Genomic DNA, 17,063 nt, shown 5'->3' on the forward strand with positions numbered 1-17,063 from the left:
CGTGTCACGTAGACTTACATATGTAAACGATAGGGTCACGAGTTGTAGATTCGTATAAGTATTAGAAGCACGGCTAGCGTGACTCGAATGGTTAGAATAGGTACCGATATACTTAACAGGAAACAGAAGGATGGCAGTAGCCTTGACCCTCCCCAAAATTAGTGCAATTAGGTATGTATGTAAATGTCAAAGCAACATCACACTATTAGTGCCTGGCGCTAAATTAGGTATCAATAGTCTCTTACTATGACTAATGCTCCACGTGTATATGCCGAGGTGGGTAACTAATAGGAGATCTTGATGCTAACCACCTGGTTGTCGGAGATAATCACCTTGATACATTGCCGTAACATTGGCCATCACTAACTTGTCTAACCAGGCAATTGACATAACATATGTAATGCCCCATGCCGGCACCCTGGGGTAAACTATCTCTCCTCGTATACTGGAGCTGTCAAGACTCTTTAACTATGTAACTGCGTAAAGAACCATCCCCTGTTAGCTCAAGTATTAACCCACAACCTCTCGGCATGGCCCTTGGCTCTCATAAGTAATAGTTAAGCTGGGGTACTGTAAGCTCCGTAACATGCTAACCTGGCTTGAAATTCATGGTAGATTGGGACAGGATAGTTTCTTAATAAACACTAGATTGATAGCTAGCGAGGATATCATCTGTCTTCGCGTCCTTTCCTTGACCATCGAATTCTTCCAAGTGTTAGATAACCAAGTCGAGCAGACGCTGTATGGATCAAACGAGTCTGAGGGTGGTGTCTGCGTAGACTAACTTCTCGTCGATGTATAATAAAGCTCGGGCTGAGGCTGAAGCCGACGTCTGCCCGAAACCGAGTTTTGCATATGTAATGCAGACTTTCATTGCAGCAAAGGTTTTCACTGGTGTTGCTATGCTGTCCAGGCCATAGGGTATGTGGGTATGTTCACAGAGTCGTAGCCCAGTCTTGCTGATGAAATCGAATAGGAGCGTTTCGAAAAGGAGCATTAGAACTAGCCTTTTAAGAACCAGCAGATTTAACTTCGATATATCGCTGTAGGGTCTTTTTCTGGAGGGCACGTTGCTCGTTGATGACCTCCCACAACTCTTCATTTTCCTTCCTCAGTTCTTGATCCCCAACAGTATCCTCGGCTGGTACCTGGAAGGCGAGGATGGCTTGTTCTAAGACATCATGCGGGAGTCCGTTAGATTTAAGCATCCTGCTGAACTTCGTATCTTCTGAGATATCAGAATCTAACCGGGAGGTAAAGTTATAACTGCGGCTTCCCAGGAATGGCTTCACAACAGCAACTGGCTTGGTAGGCCGCGAGGTCGGAAGTGGAGAGACAAAGACGATATTTGTGACAGAAGCGTTGAGGTTTGTTAGCTCCGTGGAGTCGGCACGACTGCTTAAGTCCCAGCGTAGAATCTGGCCTCGAGGGTGGCCCGATACTAAAGTCGTACCATCGTAGCTCAACGCCATGCACGATGCCGGTCCCGCCTCCTGAGGCGTAGCGCCAAAGGCCGAGGAAACTTGAACGGCCGTAGAGCTGTCTTCTATACTCTGAGGACCTAGCAGAGCTTTATCGGCAAATAAGTCAATTGCATACAGTGAGCCGTCATCGGAAGAAACATAGATAGCTCGTGCACACGGGTCGAGGGATACGCAAAGTGGCGAGCTCGGGAATAGCAATGTCCGTAGAGCGACACCATGCTGATAATTCCAGATGACACAAGACTTGTCCTTGCTTGCCGAGACGCAGATGTTGGTATCCGGATTTACGCTTGAACCGATAGCAAGAGACGTGATGGCGGCTCTGTGATTCGACAGCGTCTCCTGAGGTTCGTGTTCGATGGTCGAGTCCAGCTCCAGCAAGCGGGGAACAAACCAGACATTGATGTTCGAGTCCTCGGACCCGGTGAGAAGGTGGTAGGGCGTAACAGCGATACATGTAATTGCTTGAACATGGCAAGCAGACGTAGTTACTTGTCTACCGGTGCAGACCTCCCATATGATAAGCCTGCCCTCTTGCGAACCCAAATAGAGCACATCGTCTTGCAGCGCGATGCTTCGGATGCGCTCTGGAAAAGTAACCAAGGCCTCTTGATTGCCCTTGGCCCTCGAGTAGACGTGTACTGTTGACTTGTCCTCCTGGGCTGTAAAAACATGCGTATCGCTCACGGCCAGACAATGACGGGGAGCAGAGCTTTTCTTAAAGGTAGTTGTCGTCGAATGGCTGGGGTGGAGTGTATGCTCATAAATCCCGGCATCTTTTGAGATGGTCGTGTTGTTAGATAACGGCTGTCCAGCCACGGACACGAAGTAAGTTTCGGTCAACATTGGCCCCTATTCATCTGGACTCGTGCTGTGCTGGTCTAAGAGGTAGATTTGTAATTTATTCTACTAACTAGTGCGTGCGTAAGTAGCCAGATTAGGTACTTTGGATATTTTTAGGATTGGTCCGATTACGTATGTCGATCCTGTGATGTTCTATGTACTTGTCCGAAGATTGTGCAAATGACTGGTTGTTGTACGTTTTGATGATGTTCTATATTTGATGTTCGGTGTTCGATGATGTATGTTAGTGTAGCTATTTTTTTTTCTTCTTCTCCCTTTTCCCCCACAAATTTCCATTGGTGGTGGTTCATCGTTGATAGCCCCACCAACATGCAGACGTTATGCAGGTCGCTTGTGGCTTTCGGTGGAACCGTCAATGCGGCGCTATGTAGCCTCAGAGCTTGGCGTAAAGGGTAGGTACGTACCTTTCCATTATCGTCCAAGTTTAGAATCTACATAGGTAGGTATAATCTGGAGCATTTCACGTGGTGTCTAATAAAATAAGCTTGCTTTGTTCTATTGGATAATTTAAATACTTAAATGAGTAAAGTACCTCAGGCCTCACATAATCTGGGTAAGGTAATTCATGTTTTTGTCCTGTTACCCTTTACGACTAAGCTTCAAATAGCATCCGGGTTATATATTCCTATTCTAGACTTTCTCCTCTTTGGTTCCTTCGTTCGCAACTTCATGCACGATTCGATGCATGACCGAATGGGTGATTGCACATATTAGGCCGTTGAAAAGCGATTTGGTCTCGTACATGAGAAATGGAAGGGGTTTAACGGCGGCTACATACGTGCATCGTCTCCAATCGATTCCATCATTTTGCCCGATGGTTCATCATGTTGTTGTCTATATTTTCGACAACGGCTTTGTTCATCGGAGGTGGCAATCCCTTGGCTACGATATACATGGAGGTATGTATGCGGGTAGCCAAGACGAACCAAACTAAATCCTGCGACCGACGATAACTGACCAACCCGACTTCGAGGCTAGGCTTCCCTCAACTTCGAGAACGGGTTAGAAGCAACTTCACAGGCAACGTGGTCGCCTATGTATCTGTCGTGTCGCTTGCCAGCTGCAACGAGATCGGGTATGTATTATTATCATTCGATCAAATATATATGTACATCTTATTCTACGTAGATGCAGGGGTAAGTCGTTTGAGGGAAGATAAAACAAGTTGCTTACCTAGGTAGACACCTAGAGCATTATTACTTCATGCCAAGTTTACTGGAGGATCATTTACCTGTTAGACACCACGTACAACGTCGCGCACGTACAATACAGAAGGGTACGGAGCAGGCGTTGCTCAGGCCTCGGAGCTTTCTTCGATCAGTATTCTCCTCCATCTGACAATTGAATAGTTAATCTTGCGCCATGATCAATTTTCTCCAACCGAGGGTCCAAGTTTGGTCGGTAAACCATGCTGCCCATGGCTCGCCAGAAAACCCTCCGCATTAGGAAAAATAAAAAAAAGTATGGTGTAATGCGGTCACGTATGAAGTAATCTATTGGTTAGTTAGACGTGAATAATTTCCAAAAACAATAGCAGCGTTGCATCGTATTAACTTGGCGAATGGATTTCTGGACCTCTCAATTAAATTGACTGATTGGTTTTTGTTAGGACGCTATTACAATCAATACTACCCTAGCAAGCGATCCCTTGGCGAGAAGATCGGACAGTTAAGTTGAAAACTTGGAGAGTTTTCAACGTGTGAGAAAAAGCAAGGATTTAGATATCTTCTAGGATAATTTCCAGGATATTTCTATATGTACAACTACCTAACCTAGGTAGGCACCTATATTAACTATGTTATGTGTAAGACTGTCTTGGGTGAAATGTTTGTTATGTCTGATTTGCTGTAACTCGGGGAATGGTTATTTGTGTAAGTTATTGCGGCATTAGCATCGTGAGAAAAAAAAAGAATTGAGAAATGTTTCTTCTTTTTCTTTCTTTTTTCTTTCTTTTATCGTTGTTGATAATAGGTTATAGGTAGGTAGGTAGTTATGTATTCCGTACATACCTACCTAGGTAGGTACATATGTATTAAGATAATTGTCAAAACGAACTAACCTACCTAGGTTAGGTACTTAAGATAATGAGCTCAGGTCCCACATTAGTTTCCGTTCTCCTTTAAACTTTGCGACCCTCTTCTCAAAAAGACCCCTGACTTGTCCTACCGTGTCCTTGTCCTTGTCGGGGTCCATGGTTCATAGGTAGTTTCTTCATCTCTGTCCAATTACGAAAACCAACCCACGTACGAACATAGCTCCATCCTTCACTAAATGAACCCCTGTCCACCGCTCAACTCCTTCCTGGGCCTCTGGGCCTCTGGGCCTTCAAACCCATGTGGATTTACAACCCAGCTTGAGCCTTTTTTGCACGACTGTTTTTGTTGATTTCTAGCTCCCTCGGATTTGTTTTCAACATCGATTAAACAATTCGGTTTACCTTCGCGCCTCTACTAACACAAATCATAATACGCCAACTACCACGAATTAAAACTAATCGGAGTTGGGAAATCAACTGTTTTCAATACTTATTGTTTCGCGTGAAAAGAAACTCCTAACTTAGGATTTTATTACCGGCTTACACTCCCCTGCAACGCCACCGACCGATTGACTTGGACGCACGAACGAAAGTCACGATGGGGAGCTTTGAACCCCTCATGGACTTCAATCTACCGGAGCTTCTAGTTGGGGATTTAGAAGAGTCGAAAGATGTTTTCAAGTCGAGGCAATTGACTGCTGGTGCGCCAGCTCCATCGTTAGCCGGTGACGGATCTAAGAGACGATATTCACTGCAGGACAGTTCGTTAAGCGCTGCTCATTCGTCTAATCTCCTAGACACGATGTGGAAGGCCAAGTCACTGCAGAATGTGAATGAGACGCAATCTCATTTCTTTACCATCCGCGGCGAGTCACACCGGAATCGTAGCGATTCCGATTCGGCCAGTAGTGAATCATCTTGTGGATTGATGCCTCCATCAATCGGCACACGGGACGCATCCATCGCCACAACAGCCACGTCGGTTACTTCTGAGAGGTTGGGGCCACAAAATCAATTGAAGAAATTAAGGCTTGTAATACAAGATAGAAAACAAGCCGGTCAAAGCTGGATAGACCTAGATGCCGAGGACCCAACTTCTCCGGATCGAAGATACAGTATGATTAACATCCCGTCACCTGCTCAGTACTTGTCACTACGACATGACCTAGATGAATCAAGGAGCATGTCTTTAAACTCGGTTGTGCTGCGGCGTCCCAACTCAACTAGCTCTCCTCCAACCTCGCCAAAAGTCTCCTCAAAATCATCACCAAAAGCATCCCCGAAAATGTCGCCAGGTAGTGTTAAATCTTCGGGTGCTGGCGAACAGCGAAACCGTGTTGGGTCGTCTTTGACATGTCCTACCCCACCCCCAGAGCGACGTTCTTCTCTGATGCACCGAAACTACCCTGTGCTTCCCAAGATCAACGTCTCGCCCTCTCTACAAGTCTTGTCGAGTCAACCTTTGTCAACACAGCGTGAAGACGCGACATCATCTCCAGACCGCAATATGCCCTTATTAGCTCCACTCCAACCGTCTCGTAAAAAGGCGGATGATGTTAGCAATGAGCGTGATGCTAGTAAAGCCGGCTTCCACTTACCAGAGGCGGACATCGAAAGGGATGAACCCGGACAATACTCGCACGCGGAGAGTACTGAATATCCAGAAATTGCCGCGGCTGGAGTCGATGTTGAATCCTGGTTAGAGTCTAGCGTTGACAACTTTCCCTACTACGCTCAGAATAGAGCTGATGGTGGGCATATGCCCCTACCGCTTCCGCCAGATGTCATTGATACCCTTCGAATATCAATAACATGCTTCCCGGAAACAATGCTTCAGTGTTCTAGCCTCTCTATCGAGACCATACGCGGCCACTCTAGGAAATTGAGGTATAAGTCCTCTAGTCCTGCAAGTATATATGCGGAATCGCCCGTTTCAGTAGACTCGTCAGACCAGTCAAAGCAGACGAAATGGAAGTGGTTACCAATGTTAAGACAGCAGTCATCTCCTACGGAGGCGCCTACCAGCCCGCAGCGAACCGGGTTTGGGGAGAGTCTGGAACCAAAGTATAGCCCGGTATGGCCTAAGAAACCGGACTGGACCACAATTCAAAACCTCTTCCCCTCCGGATCTGATTACCTCTGTGATGCCCTCTACGCCCACCTCGTAGCGTACAACTACATCACTTCGCTATGTCCCCGCTCAGTGCTAATCAATACTACCACTTCGAGACCTACTTCCAAATCCTCAACAACACCCTCGGAACTCAGTCTCGGCCTTTCAGTTGACCTCCGTACTTCAGTAGACATACGCGCCTCTACGGACGGAGGCTCAATCCCACGGAAAGCAGCAAATTTACTCGGCCTGCAGGAGGATCCGAATGCACCGATCCCCGAACCGCCTTCTTCACGATGCAACACACTTCGCACCAAGCGATCATTCTTTACAGCGTCTAGAGTCCTCTCTTATTATGAAGTTAGTAGACCGACAACAGCCGCAGGTTCCTCCACTGGCCGCCGTATTCCCCAACCTGATCAGGGCGAGCAAGTGTTAAAAGATTTACGGTTGGGACTGGCGAGATGCATCTCAAGACTTGTCGCTACGTTACGAACGACGAATGGCAGCCGTACAGGTCCTGATGGCGCGGGGCAAATGAAGCGAGAAGAAGATCCTGACTTTATGCGAGCACTGTGCGAGATCGTGCGCCTTTCTGAGGAGAGATACATGTAGCATGAATACGGCTACAGCGTCACGAGCCATTTGATTAATCAACTACGCCTATGCCCATATATGATGCCATATATGATGGACCATGCAGCAAAGATACCCTCACGATATATATATATATATATATATATATATTAATACCCACGAAGCGAAGACACGAGAGACGGCTTTTCAACACTAGTGATCCGCATATTCTTAGCACGTACTACCGCAAACGGCATTTTACTTTTCATCAATGGACAATTCTCATTTGTCTACCTAATGTACTTGTGCACTTTCCGCCATATCATGTCACCGGGCAAAAGCCACTACTCTATATGTATTTATTGCGCTATGATTTGGTTTCTGCTGCTAATTATAGAAGAGGGCTAAGATGACGGACGAAATCTTTGGTCCAAGTTAAGTTTGCCTCAGAGGTGGATGAGGCCAGAGAGTAATAATCCGAAATGTTGGGACATTATGGAATGCGTGCAGGAAGCGTTTTCGTACGGGAACATAATTCAGGGGGGGCATATTGATAGATTCTATACCTCTTGTCTGTTAACCGGTATACTGGGATCGGAAAAGGGAATCCATGACTGGAGTTATGGAGTTGACGAATATGGTCTTTATAGGTTGGGTGCATGCATATATATCTGAGGTCAAGGGAATCAGTAGTTCATTTGTGTGATAATTAATTAATTATTGTTACATACCTAGGTAGGTTAGGTAGCTACACCAAATTCTGAAGGCTACTATTATCGTTCTTTCAATATCCGATGTATGCATTCTATATATTCTACGAGAACGTACGGAGAACAATAAATGAGGCAGCTTGAATGAGGCTTACATGTATGTACCTATGTATCAATTGATTAATTGATTAATTGATTCCAACCCTAGTCGATAGTTGCAATTGGTGCCTTCGGGCTATTCTAGGCTATAATACAAACCATTATACATGTTAGCGCCATACCGGCATTCTGGACGAGGCCTGCGGGGAGGGTTCAACCACGCTAGAACGCATCTAGCCAACCAGCTTCTATTACTAATAGTAGCTAGTTAACCTAGTACATAGTGTATACATATAGTTAGTTATGTATATATAGTTCTTAACCTAGCTCTTACAAGTTACAACACCTAGATGATGGGCCGAGCCCGTCGGAACACAGAACATAGAACATAGAACACGGAACACGGAACACGGAACACGGAGTAAGGGGGTGTATATCCTCTCTCTCCCCGTCACCATTACTTCAACTCCTGTAAATACTACACTGCTGGAGCAAGGGCGCTCTATGTTATATGTTATGTATCACACGTAACGGAATTTGAGACTGCAGAGATGCTGGTGAAACATGTCACGAGAATTTCCCACCCGTGCATAGGAGGTACATACAAATGGCCCCCCTGGTTATATGACGATAACTACCTGACCTGAGGTACCTCAATACCTAACCTTATATAGGTATGTACCTAGGATACCCCTACTCTGCCTGTAAACAGTAAAGTAGCACGAAGCAATTAAAATAACGGTCCAATATTATAGGTAGTTGACATATACAATACTACTATGTAATCAAGAGCACACCTTGCCAATACCACTGCCGGACTCCCACATGGTAAAGGAAGTTAGATTACACAATATGCAAGCCTATCTCCTATTATGCAATGCTCATAATCAAAATACAACGTGCCTCGCCACGTGCCTCGCAACCATGTTACTCCAATCATATGCCTAACAATAGGTATCCTTCGCTTCGCTTCCCGTCGTACCAAAATACAAGCAAGCTGCCCGGCCTACCTGGGTAGGTAGGTACCTAAACAATCATGCATCACCTGTAATCCGTCGTATCATCAAAAGGATACCTATCCCTCAACACACCGCCAACCTGTCCTTTCTCCGCGAAATCATTCATCCCCGTGAACCCGCTCGACGACCTCGTCGTCGTAGGCGGCCAGAAGAAGCTACCGCCCTTGCTATCCGAGTCGCTAGGCGGATACGGCGTAGCGACAGACTTACCAGGGCCTTGAGGTAGGCTATCAACGGTAGGCGTAGCCAGACGCCCGTGCATGCGGAACGTTTTCGCGTGTGCGTTACTGAGTCCCAGCAACCCAGCCGTGATGAGCAGCAGCAGCATGAAGATAATGGAACCGACCTGCGTCATGTTGCCGCTGAAAGAGGCCACCATGTACACGATCAGCTTAGCAGCCGCCTCGAGGTAACCGTCCAGATGCGTCTTTGCGCGCAGCCACGATGTCGTGGTGATGGCCTGCAGGTCCTCGGCCACGCCACGCAGACACACAGATCTGCCTTGACCTAGATCTACGAGGTACTCCGTCAACAAGCTGCTCACATCGGGTTTTGGCGGTGGAGCTACGGGAGGCTCGGACCGCTGCTTGATAACCCAAATATTAAGGACGCGGGATAGCATGAGTGCGAGGAGGGACGCTACGCCCCACCATTCCTGGAGCAGGATCATGAATACGAATGCGGTTACGGTAAGCGCGGGGCTCATGAGGTATAATACGTGCGAGACCCAACCTAAGTCGGCGCCTTGGTCCTGCCAGATAGTAGCTCGCTGGCCACGAGCTTGCCGCCGACCACTCGGGAAGTAGTAGTTGCGCTCGGGCATCATGCCTACGTCTACGGTGACCCTTTGCCCGACCATACCCACACGTTCTAGGTAGCGCTGGGTGGCGGTATTGGTGATATTATGCGTCGACGTCTGGCCCTCATAAAACTCAACGGCGCTGTACGACTCGGTCCTACCGGCGATCGCGTCGGCGGCCTGCTGGTAGTGCAGGCCGGGAGCAAGAAGCAAGGCATCGAGCCACGACGAGCCTCCTACGATCTGCGTGCGCTTGGCGATGGTTCCGAGGTCCGCAAGCGCGAGGAGACCTGATGCCGAGAGTGTGACACTCGGGAAGGGAGTTTGAGTCCAATTCGGAAACGAAGCCCCACGCTTTAATATGGTCTGGTTATGTTATTAGTATATCGTCTACGTAACGGTTTGCTTGGTTTGCTTGGGGTGGATCTCTCAACGCGCCTCCATTTCTAACCGTCTTCCAAGCTATTCGTAGCGTATATACCCTCTTAGCCGTATCAACGAGATGGAATTCACAACAGGCTCAAGTTAGCTGGCTGGCTGGAAGGTTGAAATTCGATCTTAGAAAAGAAGGCCCTGAACAAATATATAAAAGGCCGAGCGAGGGCTCCCCAAGATCAAATCACGAGGTCCGTAGAACAAGCCTCAGCGCTCGCCTGGGAAATTCCGGGTTTTCGTAGCTATCGTATGTAATTCAGCAAGAGAGTTGTATCGCGTGCAAGGCTCTGAGCTACCCCTCGCTGATCAGTAGGGCTAGCTCGTTGTCGAAGCAACCATAAGCAAGTCGACATGTGAAGGATGTAGGCAGATTGGCCAATAGCGAGGCGGCGGTGAGATCACGAGTACCCAACCCATCGTAGCGCAGGGAGATTATTACACCCTCCCGTCCGCGAAATATGCCAAAATATGTCGATAAGACACGGCTGGTATATTCTTGGCGTTTTAATTGAGCAATTCGGCAGGCAGATGCGTTTTAGTTTTAGTTCTTAGACATACATATGTAATTCTTATGTAGACATATTGAGGGGATTGGGGGAATGGGGAGATTTTGGACAAATCCGAGTGGAGGAACCAGTATACCTATCGTTTTAGCTGCTAGCTGCGGCAACTGCAGGTCATTGTGACAGCTGACTCCCTTATGTAGCCATTAAATTATGTAAGGTACCTAATACATAAGGTATGTAGGTATGTACCTAGGTAGCCACTAGGTAATTTCACCATCTTCTTCATAAATAGGTACATACATGTAAGGTTGATTGAACTGCATAATCAGGTCATTCATGTACTCCCAAATCTTACATACATAAGGTCTGGGGTAAATGTATGTAGGTACCTATGTACCATGCCCAGCCTTAGCTATGTATTGTACCTAATTATGTACCGGAACAAAACGGACCGGGCAAAGGTACGCCCTACGTTATCGATAAAAGCTCCCCGTCCTAATCCGATAAGTGCATAGATCCCCGTCTCTAGTACCTACGTCGACTGTAGCTCTTTGGCTCCTTCTCAACGTCCATCTACATCTTCTTTCCGATCATCAACTAGCACCGCTCAAGGGCTGCAGATCTCGCACGCGAATAGGCACTAGCTAGCATGACTTGACCCAAAATGGCGCCTACGCAGCCAGAGCCGACCTACACGGTTTTCGTTCGACTCCCGTTTCCTAGAGGCGACTTTGTCGATCCTCCGCCTGTACGTAATTCAATATTCAATATTCAATATCCAGTAGATTTCCATCTCGTCTCATCTTGCTGTTGGAAGCTAAATATATATATTCAGACGAATTGGGATTCTACCAAAGATGAAGTCCTCTGGAGCATCGTATCCCGTCCTTATAAGACAGAAATAGACTGTAAGTGACAATTATTCTATATAACTACCTCCTAGCGATTATACATGAAATAGGCAACTAATAACTACATACTAGGGAATGATATGTAAGTGCTACTTTGCATCCCCCAACGACGGTATTTTGCCAACTCGTTTCAACTCATTTCAAAGCGCAAACCAATTCGGAGTTACAGTCGACTTCCTCCTCCAGCAAATCACCTGGCTCAGCAATCATCGTACCTCTCAAATTCAAACCCAGTTGCGTAGGGCTGCTACAGCCTCTAAGGGCTCGGCACCGTCGCCTCAGCCCAGACCCGATGGCATGTTCTCCGCAGAACTTATGCGACGCACCGGGTCCGGTGATAGGTCGGTTCGAGCACCATCAGCATTGTCCATTAGGAAGGACTCACCTCTACCGCGTAACGATGGTAGTGTCCCCGGTACGCCAATGAGGAGTACTCCACGACCAACTGCGACGCGCATGTCTTCATCTAACACCGCCGTCCATACAAATCGCAACCTAGTCAACAGCGGCAAAGCTCCTGTAAAGTCCAACGTTGATCCCCAGCGCCACCGTCTCTCATCCCTTCCCATCGCGACATCCGTCGATGACGATAACGACAATGAGAACCAGAATACCGAACCGACTTCCCCAGGACCAACCGAGTCCAGCGACTCTGCAACTTCTTCATCTTCTTCAAGCCCCGCCCAGTCCAGAATCATCCGCCGACCCCCGCGGTTTCAAGGCACCGATGCCGCACCCTCCTCCTTTGCTGATGACGAAGACGACGACGAAGACGATGATGGCGAACCGGCCTTCTTACCATACCAGCTACAAGCAGACGGCGGCGGCAGCGCGCAGCACGACCTCAGCGCTACACTCCGCGGCAACCCATCGCGCGACTACGTAAAGCGCCATGCTGCTGCGAAGGGGTCAACCCGTTTCCATCGCTCGCAAACCTCGGACTCGTCGAGCTCCACAGCGCCGTCCGGGCTTAGCAGTAGTCGGACGGGAGCCGGCGGCGCCCCGGTGTCGCCGCGAAAGGCGACAGAAACTGTAGGACGTAGCCCTGGGGCGAGATACTCAAAGAATAGTGATAGTGGTACACCAAGTATAGGGAGTAGTTTTAGTGATCTTGATGGTATGTATAAGCTGAGATTTTTTTTTCCCTTTCTATTTTCGTCCTTGTTAGGTATGCAGTGGCGAATATTAGAGGGAGATAGGTTATTAGGATACGACGTAACAGTTGCTAATAAGCTTGTAGATACTTCAGTAACGCAGTCCGCGATGGAGGAAGTGATCGCGAGCCAGATACAACATGGCACGATAAGTAGTCTTATCAACGCAACATTCCGGAGCAGGTATCTCCCTGGTAACTCGAATCAGTGAGGCACGTTTAAGTGTGGTCGGGTTTGGTGCCTAACCTAGGCGCTTTCATTTATGCGTTGTATTTTTGCTTGTGGTGATTTTCATGGACACCTCTTCACTCGGATGGTCGGTCAGGAACGGATCGGTTGGGCTAAGTTAGAGTTAATTTGGGTTTGTCCTTGTGAAATCAGAGACGAGGACAGACGGTATGTACGGCGCTTAAGGGTTTTAATATTGGTCAGAGCAGGTGTTTTGGAAGATTGGGCTAGATTGAACTCGACTGGCTTACGCCTAAGTATGTGTACGTACGCATACAATATCATAACGTATTTGTGTCAGGAGAATACCTAGGTATTATTATAGTGTTACACTCCGATTAGAAAGTGATCGATGATATATGACTACCATGGAAGGTTTCTCTTCAAATTCCGGATTATAATCGAACCACGGCGAGGGTATCAATGCCGCCAACGTAATAAAACAAGCTTGTCTTGAGGGCCCAGTTAAGGCTTCACCAATATTCTGCATGATTACCTGAGAGGAGCATTTCTAAAATAAAGTAGAAATAAACCCATCATCTCTGGAGTTATGCTGATTTCTTGGTTTCTATCAGTCCTCCGGGGCAGTGGGTATTTACATGTCTTTTTGAAGCTGGTTAAAATAGATAAATACGAAAGATAATGTTAAATTTTATAAGTGTGCATTGGGCGCTTTATTTGATTTTTACCTAGAAGCCATACCTCAGTTATCCTAACGACTGCACGATCAGTATCACGGCAAGGAATAGTAGGGGCGTATAGAGAATGACAGCAATGATTTTTGGTTTTATTTCAGTACCTAAGGCACAATAATTATGGTGATGGAGCCAGAGTTTTCGTATCAGATCAAACTAGGAAACACAACTTCTAATCATAGGCAATTAAGCAACTGGGTTCATAATGACACACGGCATTGGAGATTATTCTCTTCATTAGGCCGTAATACAACGCGCATGTTAATGCAAAGTTCCTCCTGGGTGTCCACCTTAAACATTCCACCGTTTTCTTTTATGTCGATCCTTTGCAACAGACGAATAAATGGGACAACTGTGAGCAATCCATACCACACATAGCTACCTAAGTAGACAAAAGCAATGCTGATGATGCCAAACTCCTGTACCTGCAACAACTAGGCCATCTCGCTCCAAAATCTGCCAAGATCCACCCGCTCGTGGGAAACAAAGTCATCTAATTCTTCATGCTGTCCGGCATCGAGAAGCATTAACCGGGAGATGGCAAACATCTGCCCGAAGTCATAATCACAAATGTAGACTGTTGATGCCGGGGCTAGGTTGTCGCATGAACGGATGCTTAGAAACGGGATGCTATCTCGTGTTCCTCAACTACAGCAAAAGTTAGCATCTTGTCAGGCAAATGAATAAGAAAGCTCATAATTTACAACATACCATGGCCACTGTTCCCTTCTCGGCGAATGGGAGTCCAGTGGCTCCACTGAATCTCGTCGTTGCGGTTGGAAGGCAGAGGGATGGGCTGGTCGAAAGATGCGGGCTCTTCATTCTTGACTGCGCCGAAGCGGGAATCCTTAGGAGGAGGGACAGGTTCGGTGGCCGAGCGGGAGCCGAAAGGCTGAGGGGAACCCTCTGAATGGGCCGTGTCAGGTCCAGAATGAAGAGCGCTAGCGCCCTTAGCAAAGCGGTTCTTGCGAGCTCGCCAGACGAAGACTCCTACGACAGTGAGAAGAACAAGGCCGCAAATGCCGGTGATGACGCCGATCTCAAGGCCAGTGGGCTGGTAATGCGTGCCGCTGTTGCCTAGGTCAGAAGGCGGGGCTCCGCCGTCGAGGGGAGAGCCGGCGTCGTAGTGGTCGTCAGAGTTGGGAACAGGCGACATTGTGATGCAGGTTGAAAGATGACAAATTCAATGGTGGTTATGGGAAAGGTGATGGACACGCTGACTAGATTATTAGTCAAGCCGTCTATGGGGGACAAGATAGATGTCTGTTTGACGTGGTAAGATTGAAGGTCGGTCAAACAGAAAGGAAGGACGGTGTTGTGACGGTGTTGTCTTGTTGTCGTGCTGTCGTGTTGTCGAGGTTGAGAAGTTGTGCACCAAGAACTCTCTGATAACCAGAGAATTAAATGGGGAAAACAGAGAAGGAAAAGGAAACCATCTAGCAATGTAAAAGGTTGCTAGAAATTTAGAAATTTAATTTATGAAAGAGTTGCAGAGAATATAATTCCTAAGGCAGCTTCTTTTCGAGGGCAGGATCTAAACGCACAAAAACGCGACTTGGAAATATGTACCTATGCTCCAAAGTGGCAAGAGCAACGGCATTTCCTAAGGAAGGAGCCGGCGATTTAACTTCAGGGGATAAATATATGCAGGTACATACCGGCAGTGCCTGTAGTGCCTGTAGTTCCTGTAGTTCCTGCAGTTTCTATAGCAATTAAGATGCCTAGGTAAAGTCTATTTCGTTATCGTACCGTTATTTCGATGCTACATGTTATGTACCTCTAATGCTATTCGGATTCACTTACACCACGAGGCTACCTTACCTAAACTAATGTTAGGTAAGAAAAGTGAATAGAAGGTTAGGTACTCTTTCTTATCCACCCTCACATGCACATGCACATGCACATACTCCTTTATGTCTCCTTCTACAACACCATCTTTTTGCAACACTCTTATTCGAAGGAACATCCCAACCATACCCCAACCAGGTAAGATCCCATGTTCGTCCTAAGCTTCCCGTCTGCTCACCAGGGATTAGATCGCCAACCGTCTTGTTTTTAGATAGACCCTGATACTATTGGCCATTCTCTCGATGAATGACCCAAAACGGAAATACCTCGTGCTCTGGTGACTCAAAAACCTAAACATCTCATCGTCTCTGGTCTCTGGTCTCTGGTCTCTAGTCTTTGAGCACATCCATTGCTGTTTCCAAGTGACGCACGACGTCCTCGGTTCCTTGCAACGGCAACGGCAATGTGCCTACCCGTCCGAGAACGCATGCACTCAACGGCTGTCACACCCTTGTCAATCAAAGACCGCTAAACCTAGCGATATAACAGGTTCATCAGATACAGAGTGGATAACCGGCAGTTACTAGGAATGGCCTGGCTTCATCAGCCTCGACGCTGTCAGTTGCACCTGTGTAAGGTATAAAGGGGAACCGTCCTCTCGTGTATCAGCCCCTGTGTGCCCGCCGCGTTTTATGATTGCTTCCTCTTCCCGCTCTAGGTCGACAGTACATATTTAGAAGGTAATATCTTTGATCCCTTCCTTCACCCTTTGCCCAAAGAAGGTAATTTTGTACTGCAAATGTTTCTTTCTGGAGACTTCACCCTTAGTGAAATATATATCGAGATGTCTCAAACATCAAAACAATCACTGAGCACGATGCCCCTAATAAGGCCAGAGATGGCGTCATAGGTATTTCACGTAGTGCTAATGTGTGTATGTAGCATGAGGATTGTTTCGGCATCTGGATCACGCGTATGTATATTTGGCTATCTTAAGCCATTAAATACAGTATCTTGTCTCAGAGTGGATTATTAACTACCACGTATCCCTAAATTACCCCCCAATGCTATGCAGTTTAGTCTTAAATAATCATTTCTGGATATAGAAACTACTTGATGATATCTCGACAACATTGTCGGTAATTGTGCCCTCGGGATAGTTTGCCAGCACCAGTCCCTCGGTTCCTGGACCGGACAGTGGACGGCATATCACGGAATGGCCGGGCGGATTATTTGGCAAGACGGGATCTAAACCAATGAATATGGATATGACCTAGATAGCAAGTCTTCTAATATTATGGAAATTCCGAGCTCTCCTTTATTAATCTGTGGCTAATCTCACACCGGGTTGGTTATGAAACGAACCCCTGAGTGAATGAGATTTCATGGTAGGTATATGAAGGTTGGATAAAACTGATTAACTCGAATTTCATCATAATAGCCCGGATGGCTACTTGACATATATAAATGCGATGTTATAATGACAGTTTGTCAAAGTCAGCAAAGAGCTAACCTACCTAAGGCTTAAGACATCACCCTATAATAATAGGACTAACAACCTTAGCTATCTTAGCTTTTGCTTAGATAGATCTCCTGCATACAGGGAGAATATCAGAATAACCATCTAGAATCTAATATGCCAATGAG

The 17,063-nt window shown here is 46.9% G+C and overlaps 5 protein-coding genes across 5 annotated transcripts; 2 read left to right on the forward strand and 3 right to left on the reverse strand.

The window, feature by feature from the left end:
• Positions 1-897: 897 nt before the first annotated feature.
• On the reverse strand, positions 898-2,556 carry F4813DRAFT_236557 (WD40 repeat-like protein). Its single transcript, XM_049239968.1, has one exon. It carries the CDS (start codon positions 2,328-2,330, stop codon positions 1,011-1,013), a length of 1,320 nt encoding a protein of 439 aa, XP_049096090.1. The 5' UTR covers positions 2,331-2,556; the 3' UTR covers positions 898-1,010.
• A 1,973-nt stretch (positions 2,557-4,529) lies between these two features.
• On the forward strand, positions 4,530-7,297 carry F4813DRAFT_236566 (uncharacterized protein). The gene has a single exon (XM_049239969.1). The coding sequence runs from the start codon at positions 4,982-4,984 to the stop codon at positions 7,109-7,111; it is 2,130 nt and encodes a 709-aa protein (XP_049096091.1). The 5' UTR covers positions 4,530-4,981; the 3' UTR covers positions 7,112-7,297.
• Positions 7,298-8,623: 1,326 nt separating this feature from the next.
• Positions 8,624-10,777, reverse strand: F4813DRAFT_372509 (uncharacterized protein). The gene is made up of 2 exons (XM_049244700.1): positions 10,138-10,777; positions 8,624-10,065 (listed from the first exon to the last, which is right to left on the reverse strand). The coding sequence occupies exons 1-2, from the start codon at positions 10,141-10,143 to the stop codon at positions 8,923-8,925; spliced, it is 1,149 nt and encodes a 382-aa protein (XP_049096092.1). The 5' UTR covers positions 10,144-10,777; the 3' UTR covers positions 8,624-8,922.
• A 220-nt stretch (positions 10,778-10,997) lies between these two features.
• Positions 10,998-13,327, forward strand: F4813DRAFT_372510 (uncharacterized protein). The gene is made up of 6 exons (XM_049244701.1): positions 10,998-11,101; positions 11,149-11,388; positions 11,476-11,548; positions 11,624-11,633; positions 11,698-12,668; positions 12,792-13,327. The coding sequence occupies exons 2-6, from the start codon at positions 11,305-11,307 to the stop codon at positions 12,914-12,916; spliced, it is 1,263 nt and encodes a 420-aa protein (XP_049096093.1). The 5' UTR covers positions 10,998-11,101; positions 11,149-11,304; the 3' UTR covers positions 12,917-13,327.
• Positions 13,328-14,244: 917 nt separating this feature from the next.
• F4813DRAFT_393074 (uncharacterized protein) lies at positions 14,245-14,784 on the reverse strand (the record flags this gene model as incomplete). The annotated part of the gene is made up of 2 exons (XM_049247367.1): positions 14,245-14,276; positions 14,340-14,784. 2 exons carry the CDS (start codon positions 14,782-14,784, stop codon positions 14,245-14,247), a joined length of 477 nt encoding a protein of 158 aa, XP_049096094.1.
• Positions 14,785-17,063: the final 2,279 nt, after the last annotated feature.

Source organism: Daldinia decipiens (genome assembly GCF_022478715.1).
Source record: "Daldinia decipiens strain CBS 113046 unplaced genomic scaffold F4813scaffold_40, whole genome shotgun sequence".
Lineage (NCBI taxonomy): Eukaryota > Fungi > Ascomycota > Sordariomycetes > Xylariales > Hypoxylaceae > Daldinia > Daldinia decipiens.

Excerpts from the sequence above, each read along its gene's own strand:
- F4813DRAFT_236566 (XM_049239969.1), top strand. The coding sequence starts at position 4,982 with ATGGGGAGCTTTGAACCCCTCATGGACTTCAATCTACCGGAGCTTCTA.
- F4813DRAFT_372510 (XM_049244701.1), top strand. The coding sequence starts at position 11,305 with ATGGCGCCTACGCAGCCAGAGCCGACCTACACGGTTTTCGTTCGACTC. Across the intron at positions 11,389-11,475 it reads ACTTTGTCGATCCTCCGCCT|ACGAATTGGGATTCTACCAA; the intron begins GTACGTAATTCA and ends ATATATATTCAG. Across the intron at positions 12,669-12,791 it reads TAGTTTTAGTGATCTTGATG|ATACTTCAGTAACGCAGTCC; the intron begins GTATGTATAAGC and ends ATAAGCTTGTAG.
- F4813DRAFT_236557 (XM_049239968.1), bottom strand. The coding sequence starts at position 2,330 with ATGTTGACCGAAACTTACTTCGTGTCCGTGGCTGGACAGCCGTTATCT.